The sequence below is a fragment of the Spinacia oleracea genome, chromosome 2 (assembly GCF_020520425.1).
Source record: "Spinacia oleracea cultivar Varoflay chromosome 2, BTI_SOV_V1, whole genome shotgun sequence".
NCBI lineage: Eukaryota > Viridiplantae > Streptophyta > Magnoliopsida > Caryophyllales > Amaranthaceae > Spinacia > Spinacia oleracea.
The window spans coordinates 110698992-110720415 of record NC_079488.1 but is presented as its reverse complement, the minus strand read 5'-3'; the positions used below and the strand labels follow the sequence as shown (position 1 = coordinate 110720415).

At 35.0% G+C, this 21424-nt stretch overlaps 2 protein-coding genes across 3 annotated transcripts; both read right to left on the bottom strand.

The window, feature by feature from the left end:
• Positions 1-1236: 1236 nt before the first annotated feature.
• Positions 1237-8591, bottom strand: LOC110796133 (uncharacterized). Of its 2 annotated transcripts, none has more exons than XM_022001165.2 (6): positions 8250-8591; positions 7374-7518; positions 5932-6070; positions 4117-4153; positions 3191-3494; positions 1237-2483 (listed from the first exon to the last, which is right to left on the bottom strand). In XM_022001165.2, the coding sequence occupies exons 1-6, from the start codon at positions 8454-8456 to the stop codon at positions 2458-2460; spliced, it is 858 nt and encodes a 285-aa protein (XP_021856857.1). In that variant the 5' UTR covers positions 8457-8591; the 3' UTR covers positions 1237-2457. The 2 variants fall into 2 exon arrangements, with proteins under 2 accessions (XP_021856857.1, XP_021856856.1); XM_022001164.2 differs by having other exon boundaries at positions 1237-2463; positions 8250-8589.
• Positions 8592-16409: 7818 nt separating this feature from the next.
• On the bottom strand, positions 16410-20283 carry LOC110796132 (DNA repair RAD52-like protein 1, mitochondrial). The gene is made up of 4 exons (XM_022001163.2): positions 19858-20283; positions 19556-19593; positions 19372-19466; positions 16410-16876 (listed from the first exon to the last, which is right to left on the bottom strand). Exons 1-4 carry the CDS (start codon positions 20178-20180, stop codon positions 16733-16735), a joined length of 600 nt encoding a protein of 199 aa, XP_021856855.1. The 5' UTR covers positions 20181-20283; the 3' UTR covers positions 16410-16732.
• Positions 20284-21424: the final 1141 nt, after the last annotated feature.

Genomic DNA, 21424 nt, shown 5'->3' with positions numbered 1-21424 from the left:
TTTTAAAATAAATAAAAATGGTAAAAATTACTCCGGTGTATAATAACCACAAATATGAAGCTACGAGGTAGTTTATTTATTTATTTATTTTTGAAAAGGTAAGAAGAATAATATGTTAGGAGCCCTCTGCACAAGGGTTACTCTTAAGTAATTATTATCTAAAATGGAAAGTAACTGGGGACTATTACAAAATTCGATATTCATGGTGTTGTTAATTAAGTGACCAACATTTGCGATCCAATCTACTGCTCGGTTAGCTTCTCGGTAGACGTGCTTAATATCCCAATTGTCGAAGAAGGTGAGATTATTCTAGAATCTTGAATGATGAAATGGAGATTTCACGGGATTTTCCAAGTTCCTTTTACTGTGTTGATAACCATCAAGTTGTCTCCTTCAATACTTAGATGCTTGATGTTGAGGCGTTTCGCTTCTTGAAGTCCTTTGTGAAAAGCGCAAGCTTCTACCATGAAAGCTTGTGTAATGGCCAGATTGTAAGTGTGGGCACTAATAGAAGCGTCATTGTTGTCGCGAATGATGAATCCAGCTGCTGCTTATGAAGTTTTGCATGATCCGTCAAAATTGAGCTTGAACGTACCTAGTGGAGGAGCGTACCATCGAACAAGAATAGGAGGAGTGTAGTTAACTGTTGTGTGTGTGAAGTGAAAGGGATACCCTTAAGTTGATGTAGGTCAATATCAGTCTGCATCTGCCATTCTTTGTGGGCTATGCTAGCCTTAAAGAAGACTTGAAGAGCATTAAAATTACCATTGTTCAAAATACAGTCATTTCTCTCTTTCCATAAAACCCAAATAGTAAATAAAAATTTACAAATATTGTATGTTTGCATGTCCTATGTAAAAATGAGAGAGAACGATTAAAGTTAATCCCAAGTTATGATTTTGTCTCCATACTGTCTAATCTTCATCAATACTGATTATTAAAGGGGACCAGAATGTCAAAAAGTATTTCCCCATTCCTTTTAAACTCTAAAGAAGATTCATTAAAAAGTTCAATGGTGGAATAATTGATGATTTCATTACTCCTTTAACTTCTGTATCAACGTACACCATTATATAGATTTGATAAAATATGAAACTCGTGAATTACATGGGCAAAAAACTAGTTCAAATAAATACGATGTATAAGTTATCCTGCATTCATAGATATTTAATCTGTATTGATGAGGATTAGACAACAAAACCATAAGCAACAAAAAGACTACAGCATACTGCATACTGAACAAAAGTACAGAAATCATTAGACAATAAGCAACATTTTTTCCTACTATTACAAGATAACATCTCTACTAAATTGTTCACTACATATAAATCGTCGCAATTCAGAACATTAGAATATCAAATCTTTACGACTAATAGTACAGATTACAGATTACAGATTAACATTTAACAAGTCTTATTCTTAGCAGCACACCACAGTCCCTGACTAATGGTGTGAGACCAAGTTCCTACAGAAGGCGAAACTTAGATAACAGCGAACAAGTGGGTCCCATTCCGCGCCTCCTTACTTTCGGGTTGAGGAGAAGGGGAAGAAGGATCATGAAAGTTATGAAGTCTTTTCTGATGAACTCCATTAACCAATATATGGAGTTCAAACAGTGTATTAAAATTGCTACATGATGATCAATGGGGATTATATCAACTAAAAGAAAAATCTCCCCTTAAAAGTAATAATAATAATGTACAATGAAATCAAGGCTAAAACTCCAACATTTAGCCACAATGAGCCAACAATGATCGACTCAAAGATGATTCATTCCCCAACCGCGAGGAAGCTCCATTGCTAGATGATGTTCTTCAATTCACATGAATTTTTGTTTATGCTAAAATGACCCCAAAAAATGACAAGTGAAAGGGGCATCCCATGCCCTAATACTAGACGAGCAAGTAGCCTTGACTAATGATATGACCTAATCAATAGTCAAGACTTGTTAGTTTAACATCAAAGTAAGCTAGGTTAGTGTGACTAATAGCTATGTACTTCTATATGCCTTCACTATTAACGGGGCACAATTGAAGCTAAACTTGGTAGTAGTAGTAGTTGTCACGCGTTTAAGCCTTATTCTGAGGCTAAACGTAAGATCAATTCTATATGCAATCCAACTTCGCTCTCCAAAATAGCCAAGTTGGTTGATGGATGATCACTTTCAGGAGACTATAATCTCTTTGATCAAGACCTCCTTGAAAATGATAAATGCAATGAGAATGCATAAATGATGTTTTTTTTTGGGGGTGTGAATGTGTGATCCCTATGTGGGACCCACAAATGCTTCTCAACCTCGGCCAACTGCCTATACATAATACATGTAGGAGTCTGGCAAGAGATCGATGGAGATGGTTCATGAGCGAGGGTAAAAAAGAGAACCGTTGGTTAGACCAAAGAGAACCAGTTGCAGCACGTCCCATTAACAACGAGGAATCGGAGCCTGAAGAGCCATGGTTATGCCTGTGGCAAAGCAAAACACACTATTAAAGATAGTCAGTTGACACACTTGACAGTAGCCACACATTAATTAGTACTACAAACAGATGTATTAGTACAGTTCAGAATTCTGAGAAACGGTCAATTTTCTGTCCTAATATTAGCAACAACAAGATCTGGTATTGATTTCTATATAAACAGGATTTGATGGATGAGCCAAACATATGTAGGGACTAGGACAGAGCAAAGAGGGGCTGGTACAAGCTGGGGTTTCCCTGTAAATACAAAACAGTGCTTTGACAACTGATAGATATTTTCTGTACTTGGTCTCCTTTTTGGAAAAATTTAGAGAACCAAATACATTTCGTCCCCTCAAAATACCGAGTACAATTCTAGTTCTGCATCCAATCTTACCCTTAATTAGTCCAAACATAAGAAATTAAGACTCGTAATTCATTATCTACATACTAAGATTTGTGTAACAGTCTTTAGAGTTCGTTCTATTCACCTGATTTTCACTTATTTTTTCTGGACTTATCTTATCTGAACTTATCAAAACTTATTTTAGTTATAAATTATACTTGGTCAACTTTTTTTTTTTCTGAACTTTTTTTCCCTGAAATAAGTGGAAATAGGGTGCAGAACAGAGCCTTAGGCTGAGCCTTAAGTGGAAATAATGTAACCTTACTTAAAATATTTATATATGGGAATGAGTTTTCTTGCTTAATGAGAAAAAAATGGAAGTACAAACCTGATTGCATAGGGTTTGTGGCTGCAGCAAAAGACATGGGAGGACTGTAGTACTGCTGGGGAGAAGTAGCAGAAGAGAACGGGTAGAGGCCGTGATGGGGGTAGTGCATGCCATAGGGCTGTGTCGCAGCAGTTGCATAAGCGGTAGTTGCTGCAGCATTTCCCCCAGCAGCAGCATTCACTTGATCACCATACTGCAGTTGATAAGGATAGAAGCAGTTCATCATGCCTCCTACAGCTGCCCCAGCTGCTCCGTACAGCTGGTATTGGTTGGCTACTCCTCCTCCATGCACTCCATAGTAACCCTAAAACCGGATAAGATTGCATAACGAAATTAGTATTGCTATTATTGTAGTTTAATCGCTGAATTAATTTCCATTTAGTAACATGAGCAACTAATTACTACTCTTTACATCAGAAAAACTTAGGCTCCGCTAAATTATTTGAACTTATTTTATCTGAAAAAAACTTATTTGTGTGTTACAATGTAAAAAAAAAACTTCTTTTGTCTGAAATAAGTCAAAATATGTCGAACAAAACAGAGCCTTAGTTCTACAACCATATTTTGTTTTGGGATGCACGTATAGGTAAAAGTTGTCACACTTCCTATAATTGTAATGGATTAGGGTTGGTTTTTCCAAGCAACGACTCCCACTTAGGATGCATTAGAGAGATAAATGTTATAGTAAAATCAGGCAGAAATCCATGAATTTACTGTTCTTATAGTTTAATTTCACTTATAACTCTCTCTTTTCGAATGAACACTTGTAGAGTTGTAGCTTGGTTTCTGCCTTATACAAGATTGTACTTACTTTGTACATCTATTACTCCGTATTTCATCGAACACCAAAAACACAAATCGAAACAACTTTGTAAGCTTATAAGCATGAGCAGTTGTAAAGGGTACATAAAAAGGCTTGCACTAACCGCAGGGTAAGTGTAATCAGATGAATATGGTGGGTACCTGAAAGTAAGCAACAGAAGAAAACAACAGACAGAAAAACAACGTAAGACAAAAGCAATGTTATCTTGATCACTTACATCCAACCTAAACTCAAGGCAATTAATTAAGTTTCTAAGATAACAAAAAGAAAACAAGAATATCATCATCATTCCTCAAACTAAAATGGCACAACAATTATTCGAATAAATTGAATGATAAACTATTTTTGTACTCGAAGAAAAGGGTAAGGAGAATCAGCAATATCATTGTTCATAACAGTAAGTGTGGGGAACAGATTCATTGATCATCATACAAAAACTGCATTTTTGTAATAATACTTCCATTGTAGTGCTTTCTCTCCTTAAACAATTTGCTTCTTTGTCCCACTACATGCATAGTAAAGCTTATAATATGAGATTCGAAAGTGATCACTTTTTATTTAACTTGAATTTTCAAACCAAAAATCTACATCCTTCGTTCTCTTTTAGTTGCAACGTTTTGACTTTTACGCTTGCTAATGCATATATTTGGCCATTAATATCTCATATGACTAAATTTTAGTTTATGTATTAGCAATATAACTCATCAGAGCCGTTCAAAGAAGAGTATATAAATAGTGCAAAAATCAAAACGTTGCAACTAAATGAGAACGGAAGAGGTATAACAAGAATTTGTTGTTCGTATGTTTTAATGTTAAAAAACTCATCGAGTTAAATGTATAACAAGACTTTGATCATGCTGGTTTATTACAAGACCGTCTCATGCAAGACTTTGCCGTGATTCTATTGCTAATATACAAGGATGGAATGTCTAGTTGTCTACTACTCCTGGGAAACCAAACACGCTAATTAATTATTAATTAATTTTGATTATTATTTTCATAATACAGATTATTGAATGCTAAATTAATTTTTAAGTCATTTTTAAAATAAAAAAAAAAAAAAAAAACTTGAAGTAACTGGGCGTTGTAATGAGAAGAGACCACATGCTGGTCTTCTCAGTTACGCTGTCAATGTCTCTCACGCACACAAAGAAAAGAAATACAGGAGTGAGTGAGCATGCGGGGTAAAGCTTTTAATTGAATTTGAGCTGTCAAACATGTGCATCCACCAGACTCAGCACGTGATGAGAGAGACAAAAGGACAGACAAAGGGATAGAGGGAAAAACACTGACAAAGCGAAAAAGAAAACATTGGAGTATTGGACAGTCAATTTGACAAGCAGGCAAGCAGCTGTAAAAAGAAAAGAAATTGAAAGAAATAATTCTCCATTTTTATAATCGCTAACATCCTCTTAACACAAGTTTAATAAATCCGCTAATATTCTTGAATCACTTTCTTGAATACGTGACACGTGTCAAGAAAACATGCGATTATAGAAAAACGGAAGTACTACTTCCGTTTTTAAATAAGTATATTTCATCCGGTAAGAAAAATACGGGTATTAAGAAACATAAAAAGTGTATAAGAAAAATAATGATTGTTAGTGTTTTACGGAGAAGGGGATAAAGTAGATTATTATTTATTGATAAGTACAAATAAAAGTGGATGTGAGATGAAAAAGTGGGAAAAATGTAAAATACGAAGTATATAGGAAAAAATAATCATGATTTATGAAAAAGTGAGAAAAATATAGTCCATAATAGAAACCGGACAAGTAAAAAGTACGCCTAATTAGAAAAACATGACACTTATTTAAGAACGAAGGGAGTACTGATTAATGATAATACTACAGTATGGAATAATATTATAATAATGATAATAGACTAGTAGAAGTAGACCACGGTCATCATAACATACCCGTAGAAGTGAGCTAAAGGAATCCCTTGTTGGATGGCATAATGTGGAAAGGTAGTGGATGCTGTTGCTCCAATAAAGGCTGCTCCTCCATAACCACTCTCACCATTGCTGTTCATTCCCTTCACATTCCTGCTTATTCCTGTTTTCCCAACCATTTTTCAATATAGTACAAGTGTGTTTATTATTTCGTTACCTCAAACACAAAACTAGAAAAAATAAATAACGCGTTAATTCTTTTGTCACACGGTCTGATATCATATCAATTACTCCGTGTTACGGAGTAGTTATACGAAAAACATAATAAAAGTGTTGCATTATTTTTTGTTTTTGTTGCTAGACAAAATTGTCACAAATTTATAAAATAGTAATGGTTTATGATTGAATTTCATTCATGAAATAGTAACGGTTTATGATTGAATCTCATAATATGTTACTTCTGAGTTCATACTATTGAACAAAGGACAATAACCTGATCATTTATAGTCCGATCTGTTGGCCCGGCCTAGCCCTGCTCGAAAAAGTACGGGTTTGGACAACCTCAAATATGCATTTTAGACCAGAGCCCGAATCCGACCCAAAACCCATGTTTAGGCCCAAAAAACCCACACCAAATTTATGAATTTGGACATGAGTTTTTGTGTTAAAACCCGGCCCGACCCAATTTTTGATCAACTCATACGGAGTAACACCTATTGTAAAGTTTATTTTGGTAGATCATGTCACGGGAAATTAATATTGGACAATGTAACAACTAATTTCGAGCAATGGAAAAAGTATAAATAGTGTTACAGGTACTATATAAACAATCTCCATCTCTGAGGAATTAATTAAAGTGGTTGGTACACAGTTTGGTGAAGAAAGAAAATCCTGCCGTCTCACGAATTAATTTGGTAGAAGAAGAATTTACTTTAGCTAATCTGGTATCAAAATTAATTGCGCATAGATATTCTAGGTGATGCAATTAGAATTATAGAGAATATTTAGAGTAGTCAAGCTCTCTTTATGTCAAATCTTGGCCATAACATGATCAAATATTGCATGATTATCCCCTATTTAGGATAATACGCAATGTTTTTACTTTATAGAATCTTGTCAACTTTAATTATCATTTCTTTTATCTATCTTTAACATTTAATAAAAAGAACAAAACATCAATTTTATTATAGTATCTTCTTCTTCGTATAATAATTGAGCCATTATAGTTTCCACAGTGTAGTGTAATTCAATTAATCAAGGAAATTAATCAACCATTAAATGTGATCTATTATACTATACTCCGTATTTATTAAACTGGTATTTGTTAAAACTGGTGATTTGTGTACGATGATCTCAGGTTCGAAATTTTATTATCATTTCCATAGTCTTTGTAACTCATTCGCATCAAATAAATAAAAAATTAAGTAAATTAATGAAGGGATGAAATAAATAAAAAAAGGACTCACCAGGAGTAGTGTGGTGGGAAGGAGTGGAAGGTTTAGATTTTTGAGCACCCAAAAAAGCAAGATTGCAATTGGCCCTTCTTCCATCAATCACTGGAGTTGCATCAAGGCATGCCCTCATTGCTGCTTCTGGCTCCCGAAAAGTTACCTATTTCATAATAATATATACTAAATTAAGTAAAAAGCAACCAACAATTTCATTTTTCTTATCCCATTTCTAAACCAACAAAAAAACTAAAAAAACTTAACCACTACCAAAATGTTGTTTTTATATCATCCAAAATGATGAGTTAGGTTGCTTTTATAGGCTAACAATTTAGTGATCACCCATACTGATCATGATCGGTCGAATGTGCATGATAGAGAATAATTGGATGATGGTTTATTATTTCAAGACCGGAATTGAAGAAAAAGAACGGGAGAGGATCAGAGCTTGATTATTATGCTCTAATCTTAATACTTGTACTTGATCATTTTGCACTAAAATGAACCTAATCACAAAAAAAATATACTCCGTAATACGTAATAACGGAGTATTACATACTCCGTAAGTACGTATTACGGTATTAGTATCTGGCTAACAATGTTAGCGTATAATTGTGCAAAATTAAGCAAAAAAAGAAATAACTGAAAAACAATGAAAAACCCTAAATTTTGAAATTTGTTACGTAAATCTGAATTGATAGTGATGTGAGTGAAGATGAAGCAACGAACATGATATTTCCGGATATTTAACTCACTAAATTTCAAAAGAATGGAAGGATCTACAGTTTCCGAGTTGTCATTATGCAACCAAAATCAAACAAATTAAAATTGAAAATTAAATTAAAATTTATTTTAAAAAGAAAAAGAGAAGGAGGAGGAAGAAGAAGGCCGTACAAAACCGTAGCCCTTGGATCTAGCAGTAGCCTTATCAGTGATGACGACAGCTTCCAAAATATCACCAAATTGCTGGAAATAGTTTCTGAGAGTGTCTTTCTGAGTTTCCCACGCCAAACCTCCGACGAAAACCTTAGTGTACGTCGTGTCGCCGAACTGGTTGTTGACGGTTGCCGCCGCCGTGATTGGTGTCGGTGCCGGAGTCATTGGTTGGTGTTCGGGCTGAGGAACGGAGAGGGATCTGGTGGGAAGGGTGGGGGGAAAGGGAGGGAAGGTGTGGGAAGGAGGAGAGAGAAAATTGGGAGGGAAGGGAATTAGAAAAGAGAAAGGTTGATCTTGTGAGTGAAAAATATAGGGAACGATTTCAATTAAGTGTGCAAAAAAGTTGCATTTAAGGACCCACCCTTTCTCTCTTTAATCTTTGCTTACGCGCTCTTGTTAGGGTTTGTTACTCCCTCCTCTTTTTTTCTCTTTTTCCTTTTTTTTTTTTTTCTTTTCTCGTCACGTAGGGTGTTTAGAGCAGGGTTAACGCTAGACTGAGCAAAAGATTTACAGAGTATTTAAGACCTTTTATTTAAGTGAATGTGTATGACAAAAGTTTGAGTAAAAGTTTTGGAATATGTAGACTAAGATTTTTCAGATGATTAAGTAGCAAATTATACGGAGTATCTCAATTATTATCTTTATCACCCACATACCTGCGATTTATAATTGGTCACCCTACAAGCCATATATATCTATTAGTTTATACTAAAATAAACATCAAGAATGACATATGTCACTTCCTTGTGCGAAATTTCTCCGCCAAAAACCATTTTCCTTAAAAAAAAAAAAAATCTGTTTTTTAATCTACGCGATACTAATTTTGCTTAATATTTTTTGGTAATATTTTAGTCAAATCGGTATATTAATTGAAATCATATTCACTCGATGTGTTGGTCACATTTGCATATTACACATATATAAAATGCATTTAGATGAATAAATTTAAATGATTATATTCAAAACTTTATAATTATGCAGTAGTTTGGGAATGTTTAGTTAAATATCTTGTAAAAACCTGTTCATCATCCATACGTCCACGGGATTTAATCTATTACAAGTATATAATTCTCACACCACCAACCATAGAAAAAAAAAAAAAAAAAATCATTCCATATTCGTTGGACAATAATAAAATTTAAACTACATTAACCTTACCACCCATTTACACTTAATTGGGTCTACATTTAATTTCTCACTCAACAGTCCACACTCACTTTCCTCACACACCAATACACCAAAATAATACTAAAATAAAAAAAATTAACCAAAATAATCGTATAATGTTAGAAATACTTAATTCCTCCAATCCATGCATGTTTTATCTAGTGCGACATATGGGTTGAAGTTGAACACACAAAATAAGGAACAGTAACTTTTCGGTAGGACCGCCTTATAGGCGCGTGTAGGAAAGACCAGGTGAGAAAGTCACGCGCGCGTGGTCTCACGCGCGGTATAAGTAACCTTTTTTTCTCTCTCCTCTCATTTTCTGCAAACCCATCTCTAAACTCTCTCGCTCAGTCTCTCACCTCCAAAGCTCCCCGTCTCTCTCTCTCCTCCAAAACCCGGACACGCCGTCAACTCCCATCATCATGGTCACCTCCTTGCCGCCGCCATCTCATCCTCACCGTCCCATCCTTGCCGTCGTTGTCTCCTCCTTACCGTCCCATCCTTGCAGCCGTCGTCATCCCCTCTTCGCCGTCCCTTCCAAAACCCTAGAAACTCTCATTCTCCTTCCTCAATCTCCTGCTACCTGGGTCACTCCATTTTCTACATGGATTCCGACTAGCCTGGTCACCTCGTCGTCTCAGCCGCCTTATTTTGTAGATCGGAGAATTTTGTTTTCGAATTAGTGATGTGATTTAGTATTGTTTTGTGGTTTTGATTGCGTATGAAAGGCTTCGTGCAAGGACTAGGAGGTAGAGAAGAGGTGACGATCTCATACCGAATCGGTGAAAGAAGGAGACAGGCCGGCGGTTCATACAAAATCGGGGTCCTTGGCTGATGGATGCGACGCGAAGGAAGAACAGCTGCACAAGGATGGCTGGGGACCTGGGCTGCGGTTTTGGTCGCAAGTGTGTGGAGTTGCGGTGGTGGGCTTGTGGCGCTGACAGTCGTGGCCAACGTTGGCAGTGGAACGGAGTGGCTAGGGTTTAGATTAATGACTATGTAAATTTATTTGATATATTTGTTTTAGTCAAGATTAATTTTGTTTTAGTTAAGAATGAATTTGAATTAGTTAAGAATATTTTGGGTTTAGTTACCATTAAGTTTGTCTTATTTAAGAATTATTTTTGGTTTATAAATGAATTAGTTACAATTCAAAAAATAGTTGAGGGTTTATGTGAATTAGTTATGGGTTTATATGAATGATAAGTAGAATAGTTAAGGGTTTATATGAATTAGTTATGATTTTTTGTAAACAAATTACGATAAAACACAAATAGTTGTGCTTTATGATCAAATAGTTATGCTTTTATATAAATTAGTTTTAATATAATATAAATAGTTATACTTATAAACTGAATAGTACGGAGTATAAAAATCCATTTTAGTTAAAAATAATTTTGTTTTACTTGTGTGTTTTTTAGTTCTAGATTTTTTTAAAATTTTATTTTAACAAATTATGAGTTTTAGTTAAGCTTTTTCATAATTTTAGTTACGATTTTCTTGGTTTTAGTTAAGATTTTTTAATTGGTCTCATTGCTTAACTATTTCGTTCCATTGCTTTAACTAATCCGTTCCATTGCTTAACTAATTGTTTTACTTTCTTAACTAATTAGTTCCATTCTAATTCGATCCATTTCTTAACTAATTCGTTCAATTTCTTAACTAATAAGTTACAATGCTTAACTAATTGAATTAATTGTTTCCATTGCTTTAAATAATTCGTTCTATTGCTTTAATTCATTGGCTTCATTGTTTAACTAATTCGTTCAATTTCTTAACTAATTGGTTCCAATGCTTAACTAATTGAATTAATTGGTTCCATTGCGTTAACTAATTGGTTCCAATGCTTAACTAATTGAATATTCATTCTATTGCTTAATTAATTAGTTTCATTGCTTAACTAATTGAGTTTTAGGCTTAACTAATTGGTTCAATTTCTTAACTAATTCGTTCCATTGCTTAACTAATTGAGTTTTAGGCTTAACTAATTGGTTCAGTTTCTTAACTAATTCGTTCCATTGCTTAACTAATTGAGTTTTAGGCTTAACTAATTGGTTCAGTTTCTTAACTTATTCGTTCCATTGCTTAACTAATTGGTTCAGTTTCTTAACTAATTCGTCCCATAGCTTAACTAATTGAGTTTTAGGCTTAACTAATTAGTTTCATTGCTTAACTAATTGAGTTTTAGGCTTAACTAATGGGTTCAATTTCTTAACTAATTGGTTCCAATGCTTAACTAATTAAATTAATTGGTTCCATTGTGTTAACTAATTCGTTCTATTGCTTAATTAATTAGTTTCATTGCTTAACTAATTGAGTTTTAGGTTTAACTGGTTGAATTTCAGGCTTAGCAAATACTTTCTTTATATCTGCTTAACTAATTGGCCGGTTTGATTCTTAACTAATAGGTTTCAGTGCTTAACTAATTGGTTTCAGTGCTTAACTAATTGGTTTCAGTGCTTAACTAATTGATTCCATTGCTTAACTAATTTGTTATGTTGCTTTAACTAAATTGTTCAATTGCTTAACTAATTGATTTAATTAATTACTTTACTAATTGAATTTCAAGCTTAACTAATTAGTTACATTGCTTAACTAATTGGTTTAATTAATTCACTAATTACTTATATTGCATAACTAATTGGTTTCGTTGCTAAATAACTGAATTTCAAGCTCAACAAATTGAATTCACTGCTTAACTAATTGAATTTCCGACTTAACAAATACTTTCTTTATATTTGTAAACTTCTTAGTTTCATTGCTTAACTAATTGGTCTTAATGCTTAAATAATTGATTTTAATGCTTAACGAATTTGTTCCATTGCTTAACTAATTGAATTTCAGATCAACGAAATGAATTTCACGAAATCATAACAAAAACTCCAAAAATCTTAACTAAAAACAATTTATTCTCAACTAAAACCACATTATCTTAACTACAATTGAATTATTCTTTTGAAAAAAAAATCTTAACTAAATATAACAAATGTGTAACTAAAATGAATTTATTCTTAACTAAAACCTATATAATCATGACTAATATAAATGAAACAAAATTGTTACAATACAAATTTGGATACTAATAATTACATTTCTTTTCAATTTTGCCGCCCTGCCCTGTCTTACTCCTCTCCATGCCGCCTAGAAACACGGCAGCGAAGCATCACCAAAGCACTTCCTCTGCGTGTGCTCACCATATCACCAACAACAACACATAACCAACATCAATTCACAATCGCATCAACTCTAGCAGCCACCGGAATGACAACCAGCACAGCACGCCTAGTGGCGCAAGCCTAGCGTCACCACACAAACCTTGAGGTGCTTCTGTAGCTGCCTCTCCGTCAGTTTATCACAACTAGCTCCACCAGCAGTAGCATAGCACCTAAAAAACACCGCATTTACAACATGTTCAATCAATTAATGGAAAACACACATTTAAAAAAACAAAATAAATAGAAATGAAATCAGGAGGTTCATTCGACAATACGAAAAACACCAGAGAAATCAAAATCAGGAGCTTCATCCAACATGACGGAAACACTAGAGAAATCAAAATCAAGAGGTTCACATTGTTTCCCTAACAAAAAGACACAATGTGTAGAAGTTCAACAACATCCAAGTGAACAATGACCTGCGGATTCAAAAATCACAAACACCTGAATCGATCACAGCACCACTAATTCAAACGAAATTGCATAAAAGAAATCGCATAAAAATGATTTAAAAAGCTCAAAAATAAAAAACCTAAAAAAACATCATCGATTCACCTAAATTGTAAAATCAACCAATTAATCAACAAATAAATAAAAAAACTGAAACAAAAACCAAAAGTCATGAGATGAAGGAGTTAACTGAGTTCTTTGAGGCTTTTCCGTCGAGGGACAACTCGCCACCATCGACTACGAATTGGCGACGCCGCTGCTCAGACGAATTGACAACGCCGCTGCTCAAACGAATTGGCGACGCCAATATCCTTGGTTCGAACCCCGACCAAACACTAAAGAAACATATACGACAGCGGGCAACAAGCGGCGACGACCGATGTTCCTTGTTCTCCTTCTGGAGAGGTGAGGAGTTGATGGCGGTGGCGAATTGGAACAGCGAGGAGGCTTTGGCCGATGTTAGGCTTTGGCCGGTGTTAGGCTTTAGCAAAGAGGCGGACGGAGGAGAGAGAAAGAGATCAGAGAGTTTAGAGGAGAGAGGGGGAGGAGAGAGATACGGATTAGGTTTTGAAATGGATGAAATTTTGTTTTTTATGCGACCCGAAATTAAATCAGACCCATATCCGCCCGTGTGTGACCCGCGAAAATATCCAAGTATAAGGTGGTCTTTCCTATAAGACCGCCTTATACAAAAGTTTGTAAATAAGGAAAGGAGAAAACTAGAAAAGGTACAGAACTACAGATGGACCATTTGACCCATATGATTATGTAAAATGAAGAGTAGACAACAAGTTAACAGGTTGGTAGTGTAACTATTAAGGCCTAAAAAGTCATTTTCGGTGTCAAAATTAATCCCAAATTAGAAATGTTGTACGTACTACGTAGTACGTAGTTAGTTGCAAATTTGCAATAGAAAGCAAATACATTAGACTTGAGTTTATTTTTCTTGTTTTGTCTTATTTACACATTGTAATATTATTTAAATTTAAAATAGATCGATAATACAATCTTTGTTTCAAAATGCTTGTAAAAGTTCAAAAAAGAAAAAATCAACTTTGACGTTTATCATATGAATGCAAATATCGTTAATACCTCTCACCTTATAATCCATAGTATTCTTAGATGTGTTTTATACTAGGAAAAGCAAAATTTACAAAATCAATTATTTTTTTAATGCAAAACATATTATTAGAAAACATGCTTAAGTTACAATAAAAATAATGCAAACTAAAGTAAAAAATATAAATAATATTTTGAAACATATGAAGTAAATATTTTAAATTACGTACTAAAGTTTCATATCGGGTGAGTATGGACTATGGGGTGGGTACGTACATCCTAAAATCTACACCTGTTCCATCATTCATTCATATCGACTATTAAGTGCGATTTTCTCCTCATGTTCGGTCTAATAAATCACGAGTCCCCTTAACTATGATGGATGTGAGTGGTGAGTCTTCACTAATTTTGCTCCAGTGACATTTACACCTATGTACCTGTAAAAGATTGTACTTTTACGGTAATTTTAACCTCTTTGAATCCTAAATTCAAGAAACTATTGTATGGTCGTAATCTTAAGTCAAAGAAAATAGGGTCATTTTAAAAGTTTGGTAACCACCCTATTGTGATAGAGCCATAGAGGGGATCAATAGTTTGAAAACCTTGCAATAATTTTCCTTAAATATACTATTGTCCTTCACAATATCACGAGTAATAGTACTTTAGTAGGGGGCAATACTCCGAATTAAATGAGTATTCATTTATCCGATCTATCCTTTGTTATTCAATGGATGGATACCTGAATTAAAGCGATGATACATGTGTGACGGGTAAAGCAGGTGAAGGATCAAGTCTCATATGCAATCGGATTACACTTTTATCTATCTGTTTAAATATTTTCCACCCAAAATTTTAATAAAAATATAAAATATTCAAAATGATGAAGTATATTTTACACATTTTTTTTGGGTGAGTAATAGGTTAAGCGGATGATGGACGGGTGATTAAGATTGATAAACGGATGAATATGGATGAAACTCTACCCGATCCAAACCCGATCTATTGCTATCCCAACAAATAAAAACGACTACAAAGGTGGCTAGACAACTGCTCCATAGAGTTCACTGCTCATCACATTGCGAATCTTTGTTTGAACTTCAGCTATTTAATACTTCAATTCTTTTTAGTTTATTGCATGATTAGCTGTTTTCAACCAAAAAGAAAAACAGTGACAGACAAATTTTGAAGGATGGATGAAATCGTCTACTGTACTCTCAAGGTTAGGTTGGTGAAATTGAAGCTGATTTATAAAGATTACATCTACGGTCTACCAATAGGGGTTGTTTGGTTTAAATTCAATTAGTGGGGAAAGCGTGACTTTCTAAGAAAATTGAAAATTTGCCATAGCATGAAACAGATGAACTGAGGGAAGTGGCTTATCCACCTTTCCCTTGGTAAGTCACAATTCTCATGTCTTTTCCTACAAAAGTACAAGTTCATTAGTGCAATAAAATAAGAGCATGACAGTTCCTAGTAAGTTCACAAAAGAAATAACTTCTCATGAAAACAAACTTCCAGTGGAAATTTAATTTCTATGTCAACCAATCAAACAAAGTTTCCCAACTATCGTTAAATTTTACGGTGCACAAACTAATATGTACGGTTAAACCATACTTCGTATTATTTAAACGAGTATCAAATGGAAGTGGGATCATCGTCATTTGGCAACTCCACTGGAAGTGATTTTGGCACACCCTACATAATCTACTTTTATAGAGGCATAGAGCTAAGAGGTGTACCAAAATTCAACTATGTGGTATGTCAAAATCAGCAAATCCATGAACCCAATGATAGGAGCATGTCACAACTCACAAGTCAACAAACCGTATGACTTCACTCGTCTTCTGCTACATTTGCTCAACGTTTTTTTTTTTTTTTTGACATAGGATAAAGTTACATAATCGGAACAACAATTAAAAAAAACAAAAGCTAATTGAAGCTACATTTGCTCAATTGAAGCTCCCTAAAACGAACAAATAAAAACATAAAAATAGACTTAACATACAATCACCTTTAATAACAACACAAGCAGAATGATCCCATAATTAGGGATAATTGCTGTAATGCCCAATCTCAGGAGAAACCTCCATTTGACGACTCTACAAGAGACTAACATTCTGTATGAAACAGAGAATTTGATGCATATAGATTATCAATAATATGATTAGTCTAATTATACTTCACCATAGCAAAACAACCCAAAAAACAATCTTAAAATATCGAATGACAAGAAGCATACATATACTGCATCAGCATAAACAGCATGTAACATGTCTGGAAAAGTTTCTCAACGAATAACAGTTCCAAGTTTTAATCTGACAATGACTCCTTTGACTCTTGTTCAGCAAGTACATAAATCGACTACTATCTTCTTCTCCTTCATACACACACTTGCAAGATGCATAGCGGTCCAAAAACAGCCTATCCTTCGGTCCCATATACACCAGGGGGAAAAAACACCCACAAAGAAAGAACAAGCTACAGCTATGCAACCTTTACATCCGCAAAAAGAAACAGAAACTGGATATACCTTGTAAAGAAACCATACTATGACATATCTTCATGGTAGAGATGAAGCCCGAGTCCCAATCGTGCACATGCTCGGCGAAATGCCATTCCTTCAGCCTTTTGTACAGCGTCTCCAAAGCCTTTCTCTTCCAACAAAGCAGTTCCTGTTGATTCCCTATAGATCTATTGTTGATTGCAAAGGGGCAATTGTGTCAGTACCTTTTCTCATCTTGGATGAAAAGGTTAAAAGAGAACCATATGAAACGTAAACGAGATATACATTAGAATCTAGAATGATTTTGCTCACATCAAGAATGAGCTTAGTCAAGATTCTCATGAACAAACTACAGGTAACCAAGTGTTCCAACATTGCGGATCAATCTTATGGAATTAAAATTACCTTATTGTATAATCAAACTTGGTTTAAAATTCTATAGTTAGAGCTGCACACTATTACAAGAACGTTCTTCTCTCAGCAGTCTACAAAGAACTCTACAATGAACTCTCAGAAGCAGTGTCAATGAACTGATACAACCTACATTTTATTACTGGTTTACCACGTAATCTCTCCCACCTAATGACTTTCATGCCATAGGTTTGATTGCCATCTACTCATGTGCCACCCCCCCTCCCCACCCCACCACCAGTCCACCACCACTTCCACCACCCCCAAAGTGAGTGTGATTTTTGTTTGTGGGGTCAATCCATAAAACATTCCAACTAAAGAATTCTTCACTACTCTTTTTGTTCCAAGATGATAGGCTATCTGTTTTTCGTGGTCAAACCTCAACTTTATTACCACTATACTTCAACAAAAGAAAATTTTATTATGATAAAGCATCCCAAGATAATAGGATGGACTAATCCTTAGTTGTTATTCTCTGGTTATTCCTTACTAGAATATCTCCTGGTCTTAAGTGTAATTCTTCTTAGTAGTTACTATGTTATAGTTTAGTTTGTTAATCTTATGTGGCTACTCTGTAAACCTAGTTCCAATAGGTTTGTATTACTATAAATATTTGTGATTATCAATGGAAATATTATCACTTCACATCTTTTCTTTATTGTATAGGTTCCCGAGAAGAAGTGTCGGTGTTGGAAGAATACCTAGGGTAGGATCCAGAATGCTACGTTGGTGACCTTCTCCGGCCTTGTGGTCGAGTTGTGGCAGTAGCTTTTGAAGGGGTTGGTGCAATTCTTCGAAGGAGATAAGAGTGTCTCTGGCATTAACAAATTCATTATGGAAACGTCGGATAATTTGAGGCCACTAAGCACATTATGTCAAGCCTTGAGATGATCAATTGGTTTTCCAAGAGCCGCAAGTTGTTCTCCACATGCTTTGAGGGAATGCATATAGTTAGAGATGGTACAAGAGGCCTTGGAGATGCAGGTGAATTGGTCCTTGATTTGCTTGATAGGGTGGTGCTTGCCTGCTTGGTGTAGCATAAGTTATGGCCAAGGAATCCCAAATTTCCATCGGGGTGATGCTTGGGATACAAGTGGAATAAGGGAAGGAGAAAGTGTGCCGACTAGAGCGCCAAGTAGGATTTTGTCTTGGCTTTAAAGGGAATTTAGGATATCTTGGCCAAAACTTATCCTACACCAAGCAGGGGCAATATTAAGCAAATCAAGGACTAATTCACGTGCATCTGCAAGGGCACTCCTACGGCCCTACCATAACTGCAATCCATCAAAGCATGCTCGAATTAACTTGCGGCTCTTAGAAAACCAGTTGATTATGCAGACTTGATACATCATGTGCTTAGTGGCGTCAACACATCCAACATTTCTATAATTGATTTAGTCAATGGCAGAGACACTCACATCTCCTTTGAAGTATTGCACGAAAAGCTCATCAACAAAGAATTGTCGCTACCCAGCCCTCCTATAGCTACCAGCTAATGCCGCAACTCACCACAAGACCAAAAAAGTTATACCGACTCACATTCTTTTTATGCACCAGGTATTCTTCCATGTACCCATGAACCCATCTAACACCTCTTCTCATCGATTTTTACCATAAAGAGAATTTGAGAGGTGATAGTGTTTCCATTATAGATCACAAGTATATATAGTAATACAGACCTAATGGAACTAGGTTTGCTGAAGATAAAAGTGGCTTTACAAGATTCAAAACTAATCTATAAACTAGTACAACAGGAGAATTACACTAAAGACTAGAGGATATTCTGGGAAGGAATAATCAGAAAATAACATTTTGAGGGGGCATGATAAGGAATTAAGGATTGACTTGGTAATCCATAGTTGTTATTCTCTTTAGATAAATCATAAATCAATAGCACTCTCACATCATAGTTCACAATATATTTTGACAACTTGCAGATTAAAAGTACTTACAACTAGCAGGCTTTGGCAAAGTATCAGCATCACAAGCCCCATTAAATGATCATACAAAAGAAATGTTTTTATGTTATGAAGAAAGTAGCTTAAAAATCCTGTTGCGTCACTACAATCATATGGAGCAATAGTATTTTTGACTGCACGGGGAAAACTGATTTATCAATATCAACTTGAGCAATCCCATTCTCTATCAAATTCAACTACAATGAGCAATTGCCTCCATTACACTCTGATAGTTTAAAATGCTCCTAAATTCCTAACTGAAATCGTTAAACAATCCAACAATAATTGACAGGGGACCAAGTAAGAACATATACCTCGGCATCAGTCCCATGAAGTGTAACGCGATAAACAACAGTTACGGACTTGCCATCAGGTGAGTATGTGACATTCCTAACCTCGCCAGACCATTCTGAAATGCATAAATTTATGGCAAAATTGAGCTTCAAACAACAATATTCACCTAAATCACTATATAAATAATGCAGTATTGTTGAATACCTGGAGAATGTAAGTTCATAATTCGATTCACAATATGCCTGTAAAACACCAATTAAGCACAAAATTCAGAAACTATCTGAAAAATTGGAGCTTAAAACACACTAGAAAAAACTACAAGAAGAAAATATCTAAAAAATTGGAGCTTAAAAGTTGAAACACACTAGAAAAACCTACAAGACACATTACCTTCAAATTATAGCAAAAATTAGCACCAAAATCCAGCTATCCTAGCATAAATTCACCAAAATCCAGCTACCAACAGAAGAAATTGCGAAATGAAAACTAATCAATTGAAAATTTACCAAGGAATATATTTGATAGAAAACCCATTTTCAGAGCGAACACTAATAAGAGAATCAGGCACTTTTTTATTGAGTTGCTTGAGGATTTCAGACATGGGTCTGCTAATTCCTTCAGTGGGTATATCATCATTCTCTTCGTCTTCTCTACCTCTTCTTCGTTCTCTATCCTCAGTTGCTGCATTAGAGAAGCTTGACTTCTTCTGCATCTGCAGGCAGCCGCAGGTTTTGAGGGGAGAAGATGCTGATGAAATTTGATTCAGAAATGGTGATGAGCTGAATACTGCCGTTGATCTTCTTAGGGATTTGAATATTGACGACGCCATTTCTGTCTGCAACAGTTAAACCCTTGGAAAATTCAAAATTGGGAACTTTTGATTTCCAAGAGGAGGAGGGTTTTGGCCTTTTGGCTTTATGGGTTTTTCGAAATAGAGCGTTTTGTGTATTAATTCACCGAGAGGAGTGCGATTTGTTTTTTATTTTTTTTTAAAGAGAAAGATACAATAAAAGTTCATAAAAGTTTATTAGGATAATCTTGTCTCAAAGAGTTAAAACATCATCAGCCATATTACATAATCAACTTTGCTTTTTGTTCAATCGTTACATCGACAAACAACTTTAAAATAATATTCTACACATCACTTCAAGCCCTCACAATCTCCCGTAAAAAAATTCTTTGTTTCTTTGTATCCAAATCGCGTACACTGATTCAGAGAAGCACATTCCAAGAAGTTGTTGAGTGGGATGCATGTTTTTTCTGGCATGTTGCAGCTGCTTGTGTTACTTCCTAGTCAAAGGTGAGGTTGCTTTTACCCAACTTCAACAAACCCAACATTTTGTGCCAAATCACTGAAGAATAAGAACAGTAGAAGAACAGGTGATCTAAAGTCTCTGAAGGTGCATCACAAAGGCAACACATATACCCCATCAATTTGCATTCCCCAACGAAGCATTATATCTTTAGTTGTCAACCGATGAAAAATGGCTAACTAAGTCACAAACTGCTTTTAGGACTAGCCATATTGTTGGAGTATACTCTTCTCCATGGATCATAAGAAAATAGACCCCTGATATTATATAATTTCCTGATTGAAAATTTAGTCCCTACTACCAATTGTTGCATACTTCCTTTGTCGTAAGAAAACATCTCTACAAGACTACAACTCAGCACCTTTTTGAGAACCCATGGCAAACCGCGAGGGACATCCATGGTCCATATATATTTTTCTTTAATGTAATGTGAGTGAAGCTATAAATCCAAAGCTTATCTTGTTTCTAAATGATTGCCCAGAAAAGCTTACATGTGGCTGCTTTGTTCCAACATGAAGATCAAGCAAGTTCCAGCCCCCATTAGCCTTTTTTTTTAACGCAAACCGACGATATATATATATTAATTAATTAGGGATAAAAACCCTAATACTAACAAAAGCAAGCATGATCCAGAAAAAAAATCAGATCAGCTGAGCAAATCATCCTTGTCCTGCTAACTATCTTCCTTAAGCCCGCAAAAGATAGGACTATCAAAATGAGGATGAAAATCGTTATCTATCCTAATACCATAATCGATCTT